The sequence below is a fragment of the Macrotis lagotis genome, chromosome X (genome assembly GCF_037893015.1).
Source record: "Macrotis lagotis isolate mMagLag1 chromosome X, bilby.v1.9.chrom.fasta, whole genome shotgun sequence".
Classification (NCBI taxonomy): domain Eukaryota; kingdom Metazoa; phylum Chordata; class Mammalia; order Peramelemorphia; family Peramelidae; genus Macrotis; species Macrotis lagotis.
This window is the reverse complement of record NC_133666.1, coordinates 95,488,579-95,512,835: the sequence shown is the minus strand read 5'-3', so window position 1 is coordinate 95,512,835 and position 24,257 is coordinate 95,488,579. Positions and strand designations below refer to the sequence as shown.

Here is a 24,257-nt window from a genome sequence, read left to right as displayed (position 1 = left end):
TGTCTAAGGTTGGATTTGAATTTAGGTCCTCCTGGCTTCAGGACTGGTGGTCTATCCACAGTGCTACCTAGATGCCCCCCTCATCAACTTCTAAAAGACTTCTCTGGTTTATCTAAAACCCTCCTCTTCATAATTTCTCATAGCACAACAATATTCTATCGAATTCATATACATTAATTTGTATAGGTATTCCCTAATTGGGGGAGGTGTGATTCCTTTAAATAATAAATTGTTCAATTCTGTTTTTTGACTCTTCTGCAACTCTTTTGATGTAGGTATTATATTGTTATATCTGACTTCATTTTAAATCATTCTTTTAATGTTCATTTGTTTGTCAAAACTGTACATAAACTAAATGGTGCAATGGATAGAGTACTGAACCTGGAAAGAGAAAGACCTGAATTGAAATCTAGCTTCAAATACTTTCTAGCTGTGTGACCCTGGACAAATCTAACTACTATTTGCCTCACTTTCCTTGTCTGTAAAAATGGGAATAATAAAAATCATGCCTTTCTCCCAGGGTTGCTGTGAAGATCAAATGAGATATTTGTAAAGCCTTTAGCATAGTAAGTGCTATATAAATGTTAGCTATTATTATTGCTCTTTTAAAGTCAAACTCAAAAGAGGGATAGTTTTATGACTTATTTTTTCCTGTGTTTACCTGTGATATGCTTTTACTTATTTAATACTCTTTATGTTTTTGTCTTTTTTTCATTGTTAACTTTTTTCTTTGAAGTTCAAGCTAACCATTTAGTAATTTAACAATTAGCAATAGTATAGGTATTGTTCTTATACAATTGTAATCTCAGTAAAAAAAAATATATCCATTATTCTAGGCACTCAGTTTTCCAGGAGTTTCTCTAGTTCTAAAGGCTCTTTTGAAGTATAGTTCCCTCCCCTCCCCCTTTATGAAATCTCTGAGATACAACATTTGTTTTGAAAATAATATAGTATTTCTCAAAGCTTATTGTGTGACTGAAGTCCAACATTTTTCTTACATTTTATGTTTCATGTTCCAACTTTTATTTTTGTAGAAAACTGTATTTCCTGACTAATATTTTCTTTCTTCTTGAATTATTTTTTTCTTTATTGTAGTTTTGAAGCTTGTAGAGGTATCTGGATTTTTGCATTTTTTTGCTTGTTGGAGTTTTATTGACACTTTGTTAGGAAACTGATTTTGTAAAATAGTTTTGGGAAGTTTTGGAGGGGTAGCAGTTTCCTGAAATATGGTGACTGAATTCTTTTATTTTTAGACATTTTCTGGGTACTCAGCAATTTTGAGTTTTTTCTTCTTTATCTATCCTTCAGATCCATCATTTTCATTTGTATTGTTTCTAATTATTCCCCAGATGAATTATTTTTAGATTCCCCTCCCCACTCTTCTATTGTTATTTGCTATTCCACCTTCTATTTAATAATTCTGATTTTAGTTAGAGCCTTTAATACTTAAAATTCTCTATTTTTTTATCTTTGTTAAGTTTTGTTATCTTTCTTCCTGAACTGAAGAGGGGTCTTGGAGATCATTAAATTTAGCCTTCTCATTTTATATATGAGGAAATGGAGACACATAGACCTTAAGTGACTTCCCTAGGGTCAAAGCTAGTAGGGAAGTTACTTAATCTCTATGTGCCTCAGTTTTAGACAGGATTTAAACTCTGATCTTCCTATCTCCAAGTCCAGGACTCTATCTTCTTTACCACTAACCTACTGCCTTTAATGTATTTCAGGATTTTAAAAAATTTTAAGTTCAATTCTTTTTTTTAAGAAATTTTTTTTTATTTTTCCAACTACATGCAAAAATACTTTTTCAATATTCTTTATTTTTTGGTAAGATTTTGAGTTCCACATTTTTTCTCCCTCCCTCCCTTCCTCCCTTTCCTTGACAGCAAGTAATCTGATATGTGTTATACTTGTCTAACCATGTTAAGCATATTTTCATATTAGTCATGTTATGAAAGAAGAAGGGGAAAGCCATAAAGTATAAAACAAAATTTAAAAATGGAAAATAGTTTGCTTTTGGCATGCATTCAGGCTCTACAGTTCTTTCTCTGGATCTGGATGCTATTTTCCATCACAAGTTCTTTGGAATTGTATTTGATCATTGTACTTGTGAGGAAAAGGTAAACCCATCATGGTTGATTATCACACAGTGTTACTGTTAATATGTACAATGTTCTCCTGGTTCTGTCCCCTTCATTCAGCATCAGTTCATCTAAGTCTTTCCAGGCCTTTCTGAAGTCTCCCCCCTCCCCCTTCATAAATTCTTACAGACCTAAGTCTGGAGTTTATTTCTTATTTTAACTTGATTACTTTTATATATCTTATATCCTGGGACTTCTTAAATTGTTTCTGATGCAACTTCAAATATGATTTTGCTATTTTTCTCCTTGATTCTCTATTATTATAATTATCACTATTGTCATTATTATTATTATTATTATATTGTGTTATATCAGAACTGGTATGCCTATTTTGGTTTTGGTGTAAGTTTTAAATTTTTTGTAAGAATTTCTGACAGATTTTTTTTTTTGTAGGGTATCTTTATTGTTAATGTTAGAATACAAGTTTCTTTTGGATAGAGACTGTATTTATATCCTTGGTGCCTAGCCTACAGTGTCTGGCATATAGTAGGTCTTTAATAAAAATTTTTTGATTGATTGATTGTTGAGGTTATCAAAAAGAGCCATGCTCCTTTTCATCCTGGTTGTCCATGTGTTTTCCAGAAGAAAAGATATCTTGTACTTTCTTTGCCATCTGAATAAAAACCTCCTGCATTTGAACATAGTTAAGTATTAGAATGATTTACTTAAGAAAATTGAAAAGTATTTTCTCAGCTGATCTTCTCATTTATTGGGACGAAATTCAGAACAGTCTGAACATCAGGGGTCAGGACTAGAGAGTGGAAGGATTGGATGGATGACAATTTCTTAAGATTTCCTTTGGTCTCAGGATTGCATGTGGAGTACAGGTAGGAAGGAAGTATTAGCAAATGCTGTGGGATATTTAACTTCAAAGTCCTTAGTACATGAAGTGGTTCAATATCAGAAACTTAGGCAATTTTATTAATGGAAATAGTATAATAAATAGTGTAAATAAAAAAAAGATTCAGTGCCATCTGTCTTTCTGCCAAACGCTAAGGGGACACAAGGCCTTTCTATGTGATTGACATCTCATGCCTCCTATCTATCCTGTCTCTTGAATAGAACGGGAGTTCTGGGAGAGCAAGACTGTTCTGTTGTGTTCTTTGGATCCCTAGTGCTTAGCACATTGTTTTGCATATACTGATATGCTTTATACATGCTTCTTTATTGATTTACAAATTTCCCATGTTTTCCTACTGGTAAATCCTGATGGTGAAAATATTTGCAAGTCCTGCTGATTTTTCAAATAAGCATAGGTTAAAGATAAACTGCTACATAGTGCAGTGGGTAGAGAGTCAGGAAGACTGATTTCCCTAAGTACAAATCTAGCCTCAGACACTTACCTACTGTGTGATCCTGGGCAAATGATTTCTTCCTATTTACCTCGGGACTTGATCTGAAAATGAGTTGAAGAATATGGCAGACCACCTCAGTAACTTTTCCAAGACAACCCCAGATGGGGTTGGATATTAGTGAAAATAACTAAATAGCAACAACAAAAAATGGAATCAAATGGGAGGGAAAAAAGGGGAATATTTTTCTTGTTTTGTTTCTTGAGTTCTTGATAGCAGAATTTTAATAATGCATTATTCTTTCAATTTCATAACAGTTTCAAGTTTGGGGACAAAGATGGTATCAGAGTAATTTTTATCATGAGACATCATTTAACTTTTCTACGAAAGAAAGATTTCCAGAGGTGTGTTTAGATCTCTACCCAAGAACTTATTACACAGTGAATATCACCACCATGGAATTTCCAAAACACTGGGCACATGTCATCATAGCAACATCAAGATCAGGTAGGTGCTGCTGCTTTTCTCTTCTGTATTTCTCATGTCAGGAAGTTAAATTGTGCAGAGTGGTATAGTGGAATGTGTGTGGGATCATAGGATCATCATTTAGAGATGGAAGAGATCCTAGATACCACAGAGACCTACCACTTCCTTCTTTTAGATGAAGAACTAAGATCCTGAGAGGTTAATTTGCCCAGCATTACAGAGTTTATAAGTATCTGAGGTGATATTTGATCTCAGGCCTTTCAGACTTCAAACCCAGCACCCAATCCACTATATTATATTCATTCCAGCTATGACACAATTTGGCTGCTTGGCATTGGGGAAAATCCCTTTACCTCTGTGCACGGCCTCAGTTCTTTAATCTGTAAAATGAGAGGTGTATAAGGTCAATTGCCACTTAAATAAATTTCAGAAGTCTCTCAAGGTATGAAGAGAAAGCTTTATTCACTTCTAGAGGAACAGCCCCAAACAATTACAGAGATTGAGGCCAATGTAAAAGACCCAAGAATCAGTGCCCCCCCCCCCCACACTGGTTTTATAATCTAGAGGTGTAAACTAATCCAAGGAAAAGAGCATATAATTTAAACTGAAACCAGATTATCTTTTCAGCCCCAGGAATTGAATGGTCATCTGGACTTCAACAGATAAGGTGGGGTCAGTTGACTTTTCACCAATATCCCAGAAGTTGCTTTGTCAAGGGAGGAGGAGCACATAGTTAACTGTTCCCCAACCTGTAATATTCTACTGAAGAAATCTCAGATTTTATCCCACTCAATCCCTCCTCTTTTATTTTGATGAGATTTCTTCAAATTTCTGAGTAGCCCCTTAAATCTAAATATCAACTCTCTGATCACCTCCTTACTTCCAAGGGACCCTTTTAGATAAGCTCTCTAATCACCATGATAATAGGTACATCTCCAAAGTTACTGCACGTCTTCAGAAAGGTCTTCCTGGCTCCAAAATTGATTAAACTAAATTCCTGATTTTGTGTCATTGGATCAACCCCAAGAATAGCTGTGCAGGGGTATTGAGACCCTAACCCAAAATGACTACTCGGAGTCCTCTCAAAGTGCAGCAAAGAGTTAAAATTTATTTCGATTCTTGGAAGAAGCTGGGCAGTTCCTAATTCTCTATGAGAGAGAGAGAGAGAGAGAGAGAGAGAGAGAGAGAGAGAGCAGGAAAAGCCAAATTACAGAAGCTGAAGCAGAGTTTAAAAACCACAAAAACCACAACCCATTTCCCTTCCTCTTTTCTGCTGACGCTTACAACAATTGGTCAAACTTGATGGTCTGAAGAGAAGGGAGGTGTACCTAAGCTTTCCCATAGAGTCTTGTCTTTGTTTACATCTTATAAGGTTATGGGGACATAATTTTTCTAGCCAGGAGATCTGGGTTCTCATGCTCACCTGATTCTTGAGAAATAGAAACTGAGGCTTATGGCTTAGACTAATTTAGCACTATGTTTCTGAAAAGTCAGCATTTTTGCCCCTCACATAACTAATATATCTAGTGATGTTCCTTAAATTATTTTTCTTGCAAATTGCCATTTCCACACTTTCCTTGCAAGTCCATACTAACTCATAATAAGAGTTTCCCTTAACAAGTCCTCCAGCTGCCATCATTAATCTCACATGAGTCTGAGGCCACCTATCTCTAAGTTGTACAGTCCAGAATATATGCACCCCGCTTCTGGACATATTCAGACATTTGCTACTCCCCAGGTAAATATCCTGGCCAGTCAGTTATAAACAATAGTCACCCGGAACTGACTCAGTCATATACCACTGGTATTTTTCTTCCCTGCATCAAAATCCTGTGCCACAGTGCAACTCTGACCAGGAACTGAGAATCTAGGTCAGACCCAGGAGTACTGCCACCCAATAATCTCTCTCTCTCTCAATGGAGAACATTTTCACCCTGCCTCCCCTCCTCCTTTCCATAAGGGGAAGGGCATAAGTAGGGGTGTCACACTTACAGATTCAAGGGGAAGTTACAGATTAAACAATGTACACATAGATGAGAGATGGTGGAGATGAACTGATCCAATGTCTCTCCTCTCTTCTCCTTTTCTTTTCTTTTTCCCTTGGAGGCATCCAGTGTCCTTCAGCATCCTCTGAATCTTTTCCAAAAAGTCCTCTCCAGCTCTTGTGACTAGTTGTCTTCTGGTAAAGAAACTGTTTAACATCTTACTCAGATCCAAACACATTTCCATAACAAAACAATGAGATTCTGGAACTTATTACAATTTACATTTTGTCTTATGGCTATATTGACACACATGCTTCACTTTTAACACAATAAACTTCCATTAGTGTTTTACTACATGAGCGAACTCCTAATGAGAATGATCACATTGACTCAAGCTTGTAACATATACATTCAACAGTCATCTTTGTTCTAAGACCACCCAGCATCTGGTTTAAAATAAAACAATTTTAACCTTTGCTCTCATTATAATAATGCATCCTTAACCAAAATGAATTTTTTTCCCCAAATATTCCCATTTTTCCTTTTCCTGTTGTACTTATCTAACAGATTCCTTTCCTTAAACTAGACCTTGAAATTGCAATTATCTTAAAAATTTCCCATTCTTCTCCTTACCTAAATATCCCCTCTAACACAAAAACTAAGGAAACCTAATTCCTCTTAGCATGTAGCTAGTAGCAGATGTCAGAGCCAGACACCTAACCCATCTCTTGCTATTAGATCCAATTCACCTAAAACTTCTTTTTCTGGTTTGCTTAGTTACTAACTATAAAGATTCAGGCCGTTAAAGGACATTTCCTTTATAGATATGAGTATTGAATATTAGTGTCCAGGTAGAGGTCATGTGGGTAAGTCAAATGTCTTAGGCCAGATTTGTTCTTCCAGGTGAGATATTATCCAAATGTCATTTTGGGGAAATCAAGTCAAAGGGGTCCAACCTCAGCCATACTGAGAAGCCACCCCTTCGGCTGCCCATCCCTTTCACCTGACATCCTTGACCCATTGGCTTCCTTGGCTCCAAGATCATGACATTTACACAGTAGCATTTCATTTCATTGACCATCCTGGTATCTGACATAAGAGAAAATTAAAAAGTCCCATGATCTAAAATAGTTGTTTTACCTAGTTAGAACTTCACCTAGTTAGAATTTCCAGTGAATACAATTCACTAAATTCCAATTATAATCTTAATGGAGTCCCAATTAATGAAACCCCTACCTAAAGCTCAGATTATCCTTCCTGGGTCTTTGCCTAAAACCTGGTATTCTAACTATGACTGGCCCTACAGGACTGTCTCCTACCTCTTATTAGAGACATCCCTTTGTCTGAAATCATATCTACTCTATCTCTATATAAAGATGGCATATCAGATTCCCCTTGGCTAGAGAAACCTCCTTCTAGTCTGTTGTATCTGACAACAAATAAATGCCTCCTTTGTCCAGGAGATTGAATAGAAAAATCTCAAATTATCTTGTGTTTATCATTCTCATATTACATGCTTTTGCTTCAAAGCAAACAATCACCACTTTGGAATATACATATAGATCTAAAATATTCCCAATTCACATATATAGTTTGAAACTTCTATATATAAACTTGTTTACCTAACCCAACATACAAATGATTATTTTTCTTTTGGCAAGGTAATTGGGGTTAAGTGATTTGCCCAAGGTCACATAGACGGATAATCATTAAGTCAGGCCTGATTTGAACTCAAGTCTCCTGACTCCAGGGCTGGTGCTGTATCCACTGCACCACCTAGTTACCCCCTAGCATAAGAATTACTTTTCAGAATTCTTTAAAACCTTTAGAACACCTTAGGTAGCTTTAAATTTCAATATAACAGAACAGCAATAAGAGTAACAGAGTAACACAAATTACTAGATTGAATAAAGTAATTTTCCATTAATACATTATTCATGAACCCACAGATCTATCTCAGAAAGGGTCATACTTTTCATATTTTCCTTATTACACTTCAAAGCAATCAGACATTAATCCCAGGCTTTAACAATTCAGTATTTAAATGACATTCACAAGAGATAACTAAATATTGCAAATATAATCTCTTTGAAGATACAAAAGAATATCACATAACTGATTAAAAACATCTTATTCATCAATAAGTTACCTTACAATGGGACCCACACAATTGCCATTTATTCAGAGCCCCCCAATCAGCTGTCTGCAGTCACCAAGAGAATAGTCTACATTCTTGACTTCTTTAGAATTAAACATACATTGTTAATATACATTAACCATAAGATTCTTATTTAAACATCTCATTCCCCTTGGAGCAAGAGCAAAATGAATATCCCATGATCTTTACACTTTTGTCTCTTTACCCAAATTCTCAGAATCCAATTTCATACAGGATGCATTTGAAACTCCAATCAATAACAACTAAATTTCCCAACAGTTTAGTGTGATAAAACTTTAGAGTACCTTATACAGAGAATCCAGCACTCACTTTCCAAATGCTCTATCCAAAATAAAAATACAATTATTAGCATTATTAGGCTTAACATTAAAATGAATCAGAGCTTTTTCCCAAAAGAAATCAGTAAACATTTCTCTTCTTAGTTAACCCAATACCGCTTTTATTTAACACAAAGGTGTTACAATAAAGTTTAAAATCCTAAACCACTTAACTACTTGCAAAAGTTATATAGTGTTAAAATAGTTTATAATCCCAAACTAATTTAACAGTCTAGGTTATTTAATTCCTCCCATTCTATACAAATTTTGTTAGAATGTTACAACATTAATAACCCTCTTTTAAAATCTTCAGTGTGCTTCCCAAAACTATAGTTCAGAAATGTTAAACAATGAGAGTCATTACTCAGGCCACGTGGACAGAGCCAATATTCATTAAAGTGATTTCCTTTCAATAAATGGATCTCCTAACCCCTGGATTTTATATATTTTTTCCTTTCCTGTCACATATCCCACTTGTGATGGGGTCTCTTTCCCTTTAAGGCTTAAGTACTTGAGGTCTCCTCTCTCCCCCTCTCCCTTCACAGGTGGGTGGGACTCTCAGGTAGACTTGGTCTAGGGTTCAAGTCTTAACAAGATGGTGGATGGGATTGAGACCACCATGGGTCTAACCCACCAACCCTTCCCCCAACCCAGGGAGAAAGCATAAGGATAGGAAATCTTCCCTCCTGTAACTTTTCACTCTTTCCCTTAAAGGTTCTTTCTTCTCTTGAACTTCTAAACTTTCCACAAAGCAAAGTTTTTTTTTCTTTAAGAGTCCCCCTCCCATTTCTTTAACTGTGCACACCTAGCACAGCTACCACCGGCTCAGGGAGGGAGGGGCTGATTTCCATGAGGGGGCCACTGCAAACCACTTCTTTCTCCTCTTAGAATGATTTGTAAACCACTTGACAAAGTTCCCAAAATCCATCTTTGGTATACCAAGTCAAACCTGCTCAAATCTTCTGTCTACATGCTTTGACCAATTTCCATACTTAACAAATGGTTCAAAAACCCCAATTGTCTCTATGTCTGGATTTTCTTCCCAGTACTTTCAGAACTTCTGACCCAGACTATGCAACGTAGTATACTGTTCCACCATTCCTTTTCATTAGTTCTTCTTTAATTCATACTATTCTGAACTAGAGTCACATAGCTAATAGTGATATAAACCACAGATATGATTCCACTTTTCACAATACAGTTTCCATTCCAAGCTTTTAATATTTAGCATTTCTTGATTATAACTGCTAAAACCCTGGAGTTAGGAAAACAGTCATCGAAAAATCCCTAAGCCTAATCAGAATATTCCCTGTCCCCCCCCCTTCTTCAAACAGAGTAAACTGAATAACTTTTATAGAGGGACCTTGGGACCTTACATATCCCATAATTTTCTGTAGTAACCCACATTACCAGAATCTAAATTGATAAACTCCCGAAGTTCTAATGTTACCATATCATTCTGGAAAAAGAGTAACTATTTAGTTTCCCCTATACTGGCATATCTTTTTTTATTTTTAAAGATTTTGAGTTTTACAATTTTTCTCCCAATCTTACTTCCCTCCTCCCCATGAAAAGCAATCTGTCAGTCTTATTTTGTTTCCATGTTGTACATTGATCCAAATTGAGTGTGATGAGAGAGAAATCACATCCTTAAGGAAGAAAAGAAAAGTGTAAGAGATAACAAGATTAGACAATAAGATATCTAGTTTTTTTCTAAATTAAAGGGAATAGTCCTTGAAATTTGTTCAAACTCTGTGGTTCTTTATCTGGATACAGATGTTATTCTTCAATGCAGACAGCCCAGAATTGTCTCTGGTTGTTGCACTGATGGAACAAACAAGTCCATCAAGGTCGAACATCACCCCCATGTTGCTGTTAGGGTGTACAGTGTTTTTCTGGTCCTGCTCATCTCACTCAGCATCAGTTCATGCAAATCCCTCCAGGCTTCCCTGAAATCCCATACCTCTTGGTTTCTAATAAAACAATAGTATTCTATGACATACATATACCACAGTTTGCTAAGCCATTCCCCAATTGAAAGACATTTACTTGATTTCCAATTCTTTGCCACCACAGACAGGGCTGCTATCAATATTTTTGTACAAGTGATGTTTTTACCCTTTTACATCATCTCTTCAGGGTATAGACCCAATAGCAGTATTGCTGGATCAAAGGGTATGCTCATTTTTGTTGCCTTTTGTGCATATATACTGACATATCTTGATAACCACATTATATGCTTTAGGATTAACCTGACTCTCTAGTCTTTCTGAAATTTATTTTCTAACAACCTCTTTTTTTTCCAAATTAAAATAGCATTTCTTTCTATGATAATATTCACTGTCACTTTCCTGATTCTTTAACTTCAAAATAAGGTCCCTTTTAACATTTATTTTACTAATTCTTCCTGAAGTAACTCTTTCTCTCTTAGTCCTTTTTCTCAAAGAGGGCAGGGGAAAATACTCTAGCACCACAGAATCATGGAGACCTGGGAAGAGAAGAGAACATAAACAGGGAAGGGGGGGGCCCTTCTCATAACGGTAGAATAACAGGGTGAGTAGTTTGGCCTCCATAATCCATTCCTTTTTAATCAAAATAAAAATCCTCTTTTAAATGCTCAAGAGACAATCCAGGAGTGAGGAGGGAGGGATCATATTATTCATTGTAACAGAGGCAGAAAGCAGGTGCAAGGAAAAAGCCAGGGAGAGTTAGATGAATACTACCTAAAAATCTAAAATAACAAAATGAGGTTACCCAAGGAACTCTTTAGGGGAACTTGCTAACTCCTCTTTTCCCTGTTTAACAAATCACACAAGTAAATAGATGAGGCACAAACACAAATCATACAAAACGCAACAGAATTTTCCAAACTAACAGTATCAAAACACAGGCCAATGGCAAATTCCTGACGCCTCAGGAATGCAGAGGGGGAGATTTCAGCCCCTTGTCTGACAATCTCTCCTTCCCAAAGGCAGACCAAATGTGTTCCTTCTCCTATATCTTTATTTCCCCATACAAGACAACAATACTTAATCATTTTCTTCTTACTTTTCCTTTATATTTTAGTCTTATTTATGTGATTTACCACAAGAGAAGGCTTAGGACAGGGACCTTCCCACTTTAAATATTGACAGAGACCTCTCAGGATCAAGTGCCTTTAGATCCAAGTCTCTTATGCCCAAACCGGAAGGGGTCACCCCCAACCTTCAGTCATCCAAATGGGCCCTCCAGGAATCTAGTGCCTTTAGATTCCAAGGTCTAGGCTTACTGTCTTTTGGGTCTTTGTGCACAAAAGTTAATGACTGTTCTTCATCCTCACTGATGGTCAGGTTCTTGCCTCGGATTTGCTGTTCTCTTCCTACTGAGTCTCTCCGCTTTGGGTCACTTACACAGAGGGGAAACCAAGGCTTCTCAGAAAATGGTGAACTGCCAAATTTGGGCAGGAGATACCTTTTTTTGCCAAGTCCTGAGAGGCTGAGATCCCCAATGGAACCCCCAAACTTTGTGGGACAATTGCTACTTAAATAAATTTCGGAGATCTCTCAAGGTATGAAGAGAAAGTTTTATTCACTTCTGGAGGAACGGGCCCCAATCAATTAAAGAGATTGAGGCCAATGCAAAAGACTCAAGAATCCCATTTATCCTAATGAGATCCCCCCCCCCCCCACTCACCCTGGTTAATGAAGAATATGGTTTTACAATCTAGACTGTAAATTAATTCAAGGAAAAGAGCATATAATTCAAACCCAAACCAGATTATCTCTTCAGCCCCAGGAATTGAATGGTCATCTGGACTTCAACAGATAAGGTGGGGTTAGTTGACTCTTCATCAGTTTCCCAGAAGTTGCTTTGTCAAGGGAGGAGGGGCACATAGTTAACTGTTCCCCAATCTGTAATATTCTACTGAAGAAATCTCAGACTTTATCCCATTCAGAGGGTTAGAACTTTATAATTGGTAAAAGTTTTTTTGTGCTCAAATTTTGTAATTTTGACATAATCCATGCAGAAATCATTTAGAGATCATTTATGTTTCATATAAAAATCCATTTGCTTGCTCCCAAATTCACATTTCCTGACATGCTGAGATTCTGAAATGTAGCTCCTAAGGGAAATTAGTATAGATTTGACAAGGTTTAAGAATTATTTTTATTATAAGGAAAAATACCTTAGTTATTATCCCAATTTGATAAAAATGAACTTCTGAGGCATATGGAAGCATTTAAAGAAACATGGAAGTTTTCTGAGGCAAAGGCAAATCTGAATTTAAGATTGTTTTTTTTAAGACAGCAATCATTTTTGGGTTGGGGTTGAGAAATTTGGTAGATAGTCCTGTGAGAAAATAGAATTTGCTAATTTAATCTTCAATTTCATATCTTTAAGGTAGAAGGGGTTGCCCTTTTAGACTTTGATGAAATATTCCTAAGCCTTTCTGAATTTATCTATCCCTCATCTTTATTTCCCTAATCTCATGATTTACCATCTATAGGGCCGATAGCATTTGATTACAATTTTAATAGATCAATGAAGGATTGAGAAGAAATCCTTTAAAAATCCATATTACTATTAAATTCTTTATCATTCCTTGTCATACCTTTGGTATTTGTTTTTCTCTTGGTGTCTCCAAAGTCTGGCAAAATGCATATACCTAAACATTTATTAAATATCTTATTGGTACAAAGCACTGTGCTAGTCATTTGGAAAGGAGAGAGACAATCATTTATTATTAATAATAATAATAGCTAATATATAACATCCATTAGGTTCTTAATATATACTTATTGGCTGAATGAATACATGAATATTCCTGCCCCTCTGCTGACTTACCTTTACAAATTCATTGAAAACCATTCACCATCCTGCACACCAGTCGAACCAAACTGGCCTTCCTTTGGGTTCTCAATTGCAACAAACATTCTATCTCCTGTCTCAATGCCTTTGGAATAGTTGCCTCCCCAGACCCCACCCCCCCAGTTCCTAGCATATATTCTCTCCTTTACTCTGTCTCCTAGAGTCCTTTTCTTCCTTGAAGACAAAGTTCAGGCCCCAAAGACCTGAAGCCTTTTGTAATATACTTGAGTTAATTGATCTCTGAAGAGGAATCATAATAATAATAAGTAAACAATATCATGCTGAAGTGGTCAAAAAATATTTCTTATAGGCATTTCCTAACACTATAATAAGAATAATAGTCATAACAATAATGATATTTCTATAGCATTTAATAATTTGTTGTTGTGAGGAATATGTGGGTGTTTGGGTTCCACAAGAATGTGAAAGGAGGATTATTAGTTTACATTACGAAGACTGGGGTCTGCCTGTATTGTTGCCTGTGGGCAAGGTACTGAGTTAAAGTCAAAAGACTTAGCCTCCATCTGATCAAAAACTGATTGCCCACTTATTTTTAAGTTAACCTGGAGTCTTGACTTTATCCTTTGCCCATGCTCAAGGAGATCTAGCTGTTCTTGCTCATGAGCAGGGTAGAGGAAATGTATGGGGACCAATGTATCAATTAGATTATGACCCCAGCCTATGATTGGCATGAGGGGGCAGGAGCAAAGCCTTTCAAAGTACATAAAAGACCTTGAATTTTGGGATTTCCTTGCCCCTCTCTCCCACCTTGAGAGAGGTGTGTCATTTTGTTAAGATATCTTAATAAAAAAATTTTTAATCACTCTGGACTAAGTATTCATGAGCATTTATAACATTGTTAAATTAAATTGTTAAATTAAATATAGTTCTATAACAACATTTCTATAATGCTCATTATATAACAGGCAGTGAACTTAGTATGCTAAGTATTTTATAATTATTATTTCTCTTGATCCTAAAAACAATCCTGAGAGGTGAGCACTGTTTGCTGGTTGTGCAATGGATAGAGCACCAGTCAGAGGACCTGAGTTCAAATCCAGTCTCAGACACTTGACACTTACTACCTGTATCACCTTGGGCAAGTCACATATTCCTCACTTCCAGGGTCATCTCCAGTTGTCTTGATTCATATCTGGCCACTGGACCCAGATGGTTCCAGAAGAGGAAGTGTCTTACACAGCACCACCTCACTCAAATCCAAGTCATGTGCTTATCATGGTATGACCTCCTTAATGTCTTGGTCTTCTTCAAGAGCTAAGCACAAACATCATTAGCTAGATAAAATGAGCTAGCTTAGCGAAGTGTTGGGCACTTAGCATATACTAAATAAATATGAGCTATTCTTCTTAAATGCTTATCTCTCCTCCCTTTCTCCCCTCCCCCACCCCCACAAGTGAGTAGTATAATACTTTGCACCAATAATGTGCTTAATAAATGCTTATTGAATCAAATAGCATGGAAGAAAGTAGCAATAAATTGTACTTTCTTGACTTCTTAGGGTTCAATAATTTTGGCAGAAGGAAGCTTAGAAATTGTCCCTTTGATCTTTAGCAGCTTGGAAATAAAGAATAAATACCACTCTCTGACTGAATCCTCTCCAATCAGTAAGTGTATATTAAGTTCCTACTATGTACTAGGAACCATGTAAAATAGAAACAGTCCTTTTCCTCATTTTTTTCAATTCCTATATTGTATCCCAAGGAGACAACATATGTTTGTACAAAAATATGTATACAAAAGAAAAATAAGGTAAGTTTAGGGAAGTCAGTAGTATTTGGGGGAATCAAGAAAGACTTCATGTAGAAGGCAAGACTTGGGCTGAATTTGGAAGAAACTAGGTATCAAAGGACTGGTTCTAATTCCTGTATTCTCTTAGGTATAATCTTAGTTCAAGCTGATTGTTATAATGAAATGAGGCACTTGCAAATCACTCAATGGTCAAGAGAAGATTTATTTTGCCCCAACACTGTAAGAATATGCAACAAGAATGCAGTGTCATTTAGATTCTCTGGATATTGAGAATATGGTTATCAGGAAAGGATACAGTAAAGGAGATGGTGATTTTTTCATTGTTGTTATTATTTTATTGATTGATGTTTGTCCTTTATTTTCGAAGAAGACCATGACATCAGGGAGGTGATGTTATGACAAGCACATGAGTTGGATTTGAGTGAGGATATGCTGTGCTAAGTCACAGCTTCACTTTCTCCTCCAGAGCCATCTGGGTCAAGTGGCCATATTTAAATCAGTATGATTGGGAGATGGTCCTAGATGAGAGGCAGTCAGGGTTAAATGACTTGCCCAAGGTCAAACAACTAATAAGTGGCAATTGTCTGAGATTGGATTTGAATTCCCATCTTCCTGACTCCAAGACCAGTACTCTATCCACTGTGCCACCTAGCTGCTCCTGATGGTGACTTTCAGAAACCCACCAAGATCAGGGAAGCTGAATCAGGCTGGGGCAGTTTTGTCTCTTATTAAGGTTAAGCCTTCCCATGTTGTGGGTAGGAGGAAAGAAGCTATATTAGGTAAAGATTAGTCTTATGATACTAGATAGTCCAAGAAATGATAATGAGGAAGAAACTGGGGTTGGGGACAGTTCAAAAGCAAAGACATCAAAATGGCAAATGAATTTGATGTTTAAAGAATTTATGTAGGACATTAATATATAGTGGGGTGATTTTCATAGAATGGAGATAGCCTCTGAGTCTGGTCACTGGATTCTGTGAACAAGAGGGTAGTGGGGTTGGATGAGACATGGTCAAGAGATAGAAAAGTGGGGGCGGCTAGGTGGCACAGTGGATAAAGCACTGGCCCTGGAGTCAGGAGTACCTGGGTTCAAATCCGGTCTCAGACACTTAATAATTACCTAGCTGTGTGGCCTTGGGCAAGCCACTTAACCCCATTTGCCTTGCAAAAATCTAAAAAAAAAGAGAGAGATAGAAAAGTGAGTAAGGTATAGGTTTGGGGGTTCAGAAAAGAGTAAAGAAATGCCTAAGGAAAGGAAGAAGCAGTCTATGTATGCCATCTTGGTCAAATGGATTCAGTCATATTTGAACAACTGAAGTATGGAAGGCAAGAACCAAAGGTCATTTAGCTTTCAAACACTGAACCAATATCTTTATTAGTGAGTTCCAGTTTTATGTAAAGTATATTACTAGAGTACAGGGCAATCTGTTGTCAGGTGTTCTTTGCATTGATTCATTTGTTTCATTTATAGTGCTTACTGTATACAGGCTTTTATTATAGGTAGCATAAAATTGAACTTTGTACAGTTCTGACCAGAACACAAAAGGGAAATAACAAGTATACTCATATGCAATAATCTGTCCTAGACCTAGTACAAAATTTGAATGAATAAAATGAAAGGATAACTAACATGGTCAGAGAAGGCAGCTTTGAAAATGTTTTATTTGATCTCAGGGAATGAATAATGGGGAATGAATAATAGCTAGCTAACATTTATTTGAAGAGTTTGGTGGTGCTGTAGATAGAGAGCTAGACCTGAAGTCAGGAAGACCTGACCTCAAATTCCTCCTCATATACTTACTAGTTGTGTGACACTGGGCAAATTACTTAATCTAATTTACCTCAATTTTCTTATCTGTGTTAAATTTCAAGATTAACATTGAACTGGTTTCTCAGAGAATATTGTTTGAAGATGTCTAAAGTGTAAAAAAGAGAAGGAAGAAGGTGGATTGTCAGTAACAAGGAGGCAAAAAGTGAGAACATTGAGATTATTGCTTCTAATTAAGGAATTTAGGGTGAAGGAACATGGAGAAGGAAATGGCATATCTCTGCCAAGAAAACCCCAAATAGGGTCATAAAGAGGCTAACCCAATAGTGATATAGATTAAATGGCAATGGATTTGAATATAAGGAAGTAGAACTGGAGTTAGGAAGGTGTTGTAGTAGTATAGGCATAAGGTGTTTAAGGATTTGAACAATCAGATGATATCACTAGAAAAGAAGAAAGAAAGAAAATATTTATTAAATGCCTACTATATACTAAGCCCTTTACAAATATTATCTCACTTAATCTTCTCTATGACTTTACAGATGAGGAACCTGAAGAAGACAGGAATTAAATGACTTGCCCAAGGCCACATAGCTAATATATGTCTGGATTTGAAATCAGGTTTTCCTGGTTCCTAGCCTAGTACTATACTGTACTACCTCTAGGTACTATACTGGCTACCTCTAGGAATGGGAAAGATTTTCTTTTTCAACATTTTAGAACAAAGTATAAAAATTTTTTCTGAATATGCAAAACTCATGATATTTAGTGGATTGTTTGAATTAGTATCTATAAACCCTCTAAACTAATGACTCTATTAGTAGATCATGCTATTTTGATAAATTCATTCTTATTATTATTGCTTAGTATATTTAGCCTTTCTCTTAGTGAATCCTGGAAAATAAAATTAATGCTTGAATTTGTTTGAAAATGCTTGAAAAAACCTTGTTTACTTTTGAGGACAAAGGAGTAGCATATGTAGCATCTGTCTCCCAGACAATTTTGTCCCTGATTCCCAACAATTTGTTGATGTAGAAACAAAAGATTAAGAGCCCTCACCAATGGTTTCACTTTTCCTAATCAGCCAGAGAGTATAGTTACTTCAAAACAAACATATTTCATGAAATAGTAATAGTATTAATAATAATAATAGTAAAAAAGTAGAAATGAAATATTCTCCCCATATAACTAGGGTACATTATCCTGTAAAAACCTCGATATAAAGAAGAGGGGGGGTGCAATTAAGGATCAGTACATTCAGTGCATAAGTAGGAAGAAGCACACACTTATTGAAAAGTGTGTTTTTAGTGAAAAAAATAATGTCTATATAAATCCAGGAGCAATGATATGTTGAGGTGCAATGCATGCCTCTACTGGGCTGATATTTTTGGTTATGTCACCACATTGGTTCTGCTGGGCTTGGTTCTCAGGGAATTCATTATAGCTAATCTGTGGCAGACTTGGATTCAACATTTGATGTCTTTTAGGTACATAATGTCTGACAGATAGGTAGTTGACATAACCTCTAGTCCTTGCTAAAGGTGAGCTACCTGCTTGTCTTGTATAGGATGGTTTCTGATTCCTTGCTAATTTCTGAACCCAGTTAACAAAAGTTAGGGGCTAATTTTGGAAATTTCCAAAGGTTTTCTGGGTTGGAGGTTCCCTATTTTCTCAACTCTAAGATTATGTCTCCAAGGTATAGGGGAAAAATAAAGTTCAAGGTCATAGAATTCCTCCTACTTAATATGCCTTTTTGGCTAATAACACATATATTATTCAATCAATTTTTAGAACTGCTCAACTTTCCATGACCCCATTAGGAATTTTCTTAGCAAAGATACTGGAATGATTTGTCATTTCCTTCCTCAGCTCATTTTACAGATTAGGAAACTGAAGCAAACAGGGTTAAGTGAATTGCTCAGGGTCACATAGCTAGTAAACATTTGAGGCTGAATTTGAACTCAGGAAAATAACTCTTTCTGACTCTAGACCCAGTACTCTATACACTATGCTACCTAGTTGCTCTGGGTATAATAATGAGCTACATTTTAAAGAAGAAGAAAACTGAAGCTCAGATAAGTTATGACTTGCCTAGGATCTCATAGCTGTTGTCTGTGGTAGAATTTGAATCCAGTTACTATGAAGCTGAAAGGAGAAAGAAAGAATGGATATACCTCAGAGGCACAAAGGATAATGGGTATCTGCAAATTTGAGAAATAGCATTATTTGAAGTGTCAGGATCTAGCTTTAAGAATGATTCCATTTGATTGGTTGTTGAAAGATTATCCTGGGAATAGTAAGCACAGTTGTCTGGAAGAAGACTCAGTAATTGCCAATGAGAATGGCAGTTGCAATATAACTAATATGGAAATGTTTTGCTTCACTTCACATATGTATAATCGATATCATATTGCTTGCCTTTCAGTGATTGGGGGAGGGACTGGAGGAATGGAGAAAATTTCAAACTCAAAATGGAAAAAAAAAAAGGAATGTTAAAAAAGAGAGAGGGAATGGTTTGAATGTATGTTGGTGTGAAATCAGAGAACAAAAAAGGCAGCATGCTTGGTGACTGTAGGGTAAATAATTTGGCCAGAATTGGAATGTGAATCTCAATCACAATGGTCCAGTCTGACTGGAAAAGGCCCATTTTAGGAGATTATGGTTATATAATCAAGGCCAGAAATATAGTCCTTATTTGGCATGGAAGTAGTTACATTCCTTTTTTATATCTGATAGACTTAGCGTGATGCTGGCTTTGTTCTGAGTCACTATGGGACTATGGGGTAGACCCGTCAGGTGTGGTGGTTTGGAACAGATAGCAGGTAATAGAGGACATGGAGTGTACCTGACAAGGGGGAGAAGTGGACTAAGAACTTAGGAAACCCTGCAGCCTTCCAGCATCAAAGCTAGACTATAAAGGTATATATTTCTCCAGACCTCAGCATTCCTTTGGTCTCTCTGATTAAAGAACCTGGAAAGCAAGGAGGATGGGATTTTTTTGAAACATCCTGCTCCCCTTGATTAGATAAGGACATATATATGACATCATCATGGAAGTTTTTTTGTTTTTTTAATTTAATATTTATTCTCATTTTGTACAAGTAATGTTTTTTTATATATATTAATAAAATATTCTTGTTTAAGAGTAAACGAAATACCCCTTGCCCATAAATATAGACTCGCTTGAGCGATAAAGTAAAGGGGAGAAAAATTAAAATTAAAAAAATAATAGTAATAATTGTAGGTATGGCCAGGTGGCACAATGGACAGAGCACCAGCCCTAGAGCCATGAGCACCTGAGCCCACATCTGGCCCCGTACACCCAGCAATCACACAGCCATGTGACATGCAAGCCACCCAAGCCCCACTGCCCTGCAAAAAAACCAAAAAAAAGAAAAAAAAGATCCAAAATAAAATAAAATAGTAATAATTGTAGGGGTAGCTGGGTGGCAGACAGAGCATTGGCCCTTGAGCCAGGAGCACCCAGGTCCAAATCCGGCCTCAGACACCCAACGATCACCCTGCTATGCCTCCCCAGGCAGGTCACCCAGCCCCATTTGCCCTGCACCCCCACAAAATAATAATAATAAAAAATGTGCTTCAGTCTTTGTTCCAACACCAACAACTCTGTCGCAGGTAGATCACATTCTTTATGATAAGTCCATCACAAAGTCCACCGTTGCCATTGCTGATTGCAACTCCTTCCTTTCTTATTTCTCCACTACCATGTACTATATTTTCTCTCTCCTTTCATTCTGACTCTGCTGTAGGGTAGCTGAGTGGTACAATAGACAGATCCCTGGCTCTGGGGCCAAGAGGCCCTGAGCCCCCTTACCACGCCTTAGGCCCAGCATCCACCTGGCCCTATGGTCCTGGACAGGCCATCCAATCCCAGCCCCTTGCAAGAAGTAAAAAAGAAAATGTGTTATATCTGACCACTCTCCCCCCATGGTCCATCCTCTCCTCCATCACTCACATCACCCCCCTTCACCCTGTCCTCCCACCTCTTCTTCTTACTCTAGATGCCTATACCCCATTGAGTATATATGCTGTTTCCTCTCCTAAGCAATTCTGATGAGAGTGAAGATTCCCTCATTCCCCCTTGCCTTCTATCCTTCCATATCATTGTAATAGCTCATTGTAATAAAGAAAAATTTTATTATATAGAATATCTTGGCCTATTCCCCCTTCTCTTTTTTCTTTCTCCCATTACATTTCCCTTTTTTCTCTTGACTCCATTTTACACCATATTTTATCTTCAAATTCAGCTTTCTCCTGTGCTTCAACTATAAAAGCCCCCTCTACCTGCTCTATTAACTAAGAAGGTTCATATGAGTATTATCAGTGTCATTTTTTCTATGCAGGAATACATGCAGTTCATCATCATTAAGTCCCTCATTTTCCCCTTCTCCTCCAATCTCCATGCTTCACCTGAGTCCTGTATCTGAAGATCAAACCTTCTGTTCAGCTCTGGCCATTCCAACAGGAACATTTGAAATTCCCCTGGTTCATTGAAAATCCATCTTTTTCCCTGGAAAAGTACATTCAGCCTTGCTGGGTAGTTGATTCTCAGTTGCATTCCAAGCTCTTTTGCCTTCTAGTATATTATATTCCAAGCCCTGTGAGCTTCCAATGTAGTTGCTGCTAAGTCTTGTATGATCCTGACTGCAGCTTCATGATATTTGAACTCTGTCCTTCTGGCTGCTTCTAATATTTTCTCTTTGACTTGGGAGTTCTGGAATTTGGCTATAATATTCCTAGGGGTTGGTTTTTTGGGATCTCTTTCTCTGGGGGATTGGTGGATTCTCTCCATTTCTATTTTGCCCTCTGCTTCTAGAATATCAGGGCAATTTTCCTGTAGTAATTCTTTGAAAATGATGTCAAGGCTCTTTTCCTGGTCATGACTTTCAGGTATTCTAATAACTTTAAAATTATCTTTCCTAAGTTTGTTTTCCATATCAGTTGTTTTTTCAATGAGATGTTTCACATTTTCTTCTAATTTTTCATTTTTTTTTGGTTTTGAAGTATTGATTCCTGATTTCTGGTAAATTCATCAGTCTCCTTGAGTTCTATTTTTTGTCTGAAGGATTTGTTCTCCTCAGAGAGTTTTCTTATCTCTTTTTCCATCTGGCCAATTTTACTTTTTAAAGCATTTTGCTCCTCAATAACTTTTTGAACTGTTTTATCCATTTGACCTAAGCTGGTTTTTAGCATGCTATTTTCTTCAGTATTTTTTTTTGGATTTCCTTGACTAGGCTGCTGACTTCATTTTCATATTTTTCTTGCATCGCTCTCATTTGTTTTTCCAGTTTTTCTTCTAACTCCCTCATTTGATTTTCAAAGTCTTTTTTTGAGCTCTGTTATAGCCTGAGCTCAATTTCTGTTTTTCTTGGAGTCTTTAGATGCAGGAGCTTGTGCTTCCTCATCTTCAGACTGAGTATTTTGATCCTGCATGGGCTCACATGCAAAATATTTCTCAATGGTATTCCTCTTGTTTCTCTGCTTGCTCATTTTCCCAGCCTGAACCTGGTTTTGGGGTGCTTCCTGAGCTTTTGGGACACTCCCACAGGGGTCCCAGTGTGTGGGGCTCTGTCCTCCCTCCTCCTCTGTGAATGACCATATGCACTCCCCTCTGCCATGGGACTGAGGTGGAGGGGGCCCTGCTATTCTATGGGGGGCCTAGACTGGGATCAGGATCTGAATGTGGTCAGAACCTCAGAGTCCTGTTCCAGGGATAGAGGACAGAGCTCTGCAGTCTCTATCTCTTCACTCCCCTCCCTAGGTTCAATGGGCTCATGTCCTGGGGCCTCCTGCTTACCAGCTCCACCTGCTTCTGTTTCTTGGAACTTGGCTGTGCTGGCCACACTGCTCTCTGTGTGCCCTGAGGGCTGGGCTTCACATGCTCGCTCTGGCAGAGGTACGCTCGCTGTGCCCCCAATTTGTGCCCTGTGCTCCCTGGGGTGTAGCTCAGGAAACTCCCCTACTGCTGTGAGCCATGGCTTCCCAGTGCCCTGGGGCTGCCTCCAGGAGGCTGAAGTTCTTTCACTCTGGCAGGCCACCCCTGTGGTGGGCTGCCCCTCCAACCCCAGGGAGCAGGGCCTTTCTCCTCTTTTCCAGGTTACCTTGAGTAGGAGAACTGCCTCACTGGGTCCCTCTGTGGGTTCTGTCTCTCGAAAATTTAGTTAGAGACTTTAGTTATGAAGATTTATGAGAGAGCTCCTAAGACATTATCTGCTCTTGTTGCCATCTTGGCTCCGCCCCCATCATGGAAGTTTTGACAGGATTGTTTTGACTTACATTTTTATTTACTTTACTGAGATTTAGTTCAGAGGTAGTATTATTTCAGTAGATATATATTTTTAGCTTGGTTTGAGGGTCATCTCAGTGTACTAGAATAAAATGAAGAGCCTGAGAATCTAAGAAGTATATTTGATATCTTGTGAGAGAGAAGAAGGAATGAGAATTATACCTGTATGAATGAATGAGGGGTGGAAAACACTTTTACTATATGTCATACACAGGGAATAAACACTTAAAAAGCAGAGATAATCCTGAAAGATAAACACTTTCATTCTGTTTGAGGGAGACTCAAATACATATGTATATACACACATATATATATATTTGAGGAGACAGATAAAGAGGAGATAGTAAAGTGAATCACTGGTCAGAGATTTTTTGAAGTAGTATTACAGGAAGGGAAATAACCACTAAGGTAGGGGGAGAGACCCAGAGTTCCTTCAGGATTAGAATTCTCATATGTGTTTCTAGGCTATTGCACTGCAATCATCTCAAAAAAGAATGGAATGGGGCTTTGATGTGATTTGTAGTGCCTCTGCTCCCCTCACTCCTCCCATTGGATGACTGTCCCAACAAGAGACAAGCTGGGATACTTCATACACCATATAAATCATGGTTTTTTGTTCCAGGAGGGGGATGCTGGGTAGAGATAGGAGTAGGGACCTAGGGACATGGTGCCATGACTAAGCTAGTAGGTGAGGTTTGACTTTTAGCTCTATCAGATCTGATCCCTATTCTGGGTCACTGACCAGAATGTTGAGAAAAATCTAAGGAGAGTCCCCTGGAGTGACCAGAAAAGATATTGGGCAGTATTATCGTAGTTGTTGTTGTTCTATGAAAGGCTTGAGATTTTTGACTATGACCTATAACTTCATTGATGTGGGGAATTACCAAGTTTGGAAACTCCCTCTGCTAGTATAAATTAGCCACTGTTCTTGGATTTATAGTGTACAGTCATGAGAAATTAAATGCCTTCTGTCAATACTTAGATTAATTACACTGGTTGCTGGAAGGTCAAATACTGAAGCTTAAATATTTTGAGCATATAATGAGAAACAGGGACTTAATGGAAAAGACCCTGATATTGAAAAAGATAGAGGGCAAGAAGAAAAGGAAACAGCAGAGGATGAGATGGATAGGTAGTATCATTTAAACAGAAAGCATGAACCTG

The 24,257-nt window shown here is 37.4% G+C and overlaps 1 protein-coding gene across 16 annotated transcripts in view; it reads left to right on the top strand.

The window, feature by feature from the left end:
- Positions 1-24,257, top strand: part of SUSD1 (sushi domain containing 1) — a 396,750-nt gene that overhangs the window by 203,627 nt on the left and 168,866 nt on the right. For all 16 annotated transcript variants that reach the window (XR_012472619.1, XM_074207538.1, XM_074207542.1 and 13 more), the window contains one exon: positions 3,751-3,940. Coding sequence is in view for 15 of the 16 variants with exons in the window: in XM_074207538.1 (XP_074063639.1) it covers positions 3,751-3,940 (190 nt within the window). In the remaining variant the exon portion in view is untranslated. The remainder of the gene's footprint in view (positions 1-3,750; positions 3,941-24,257) is intronic.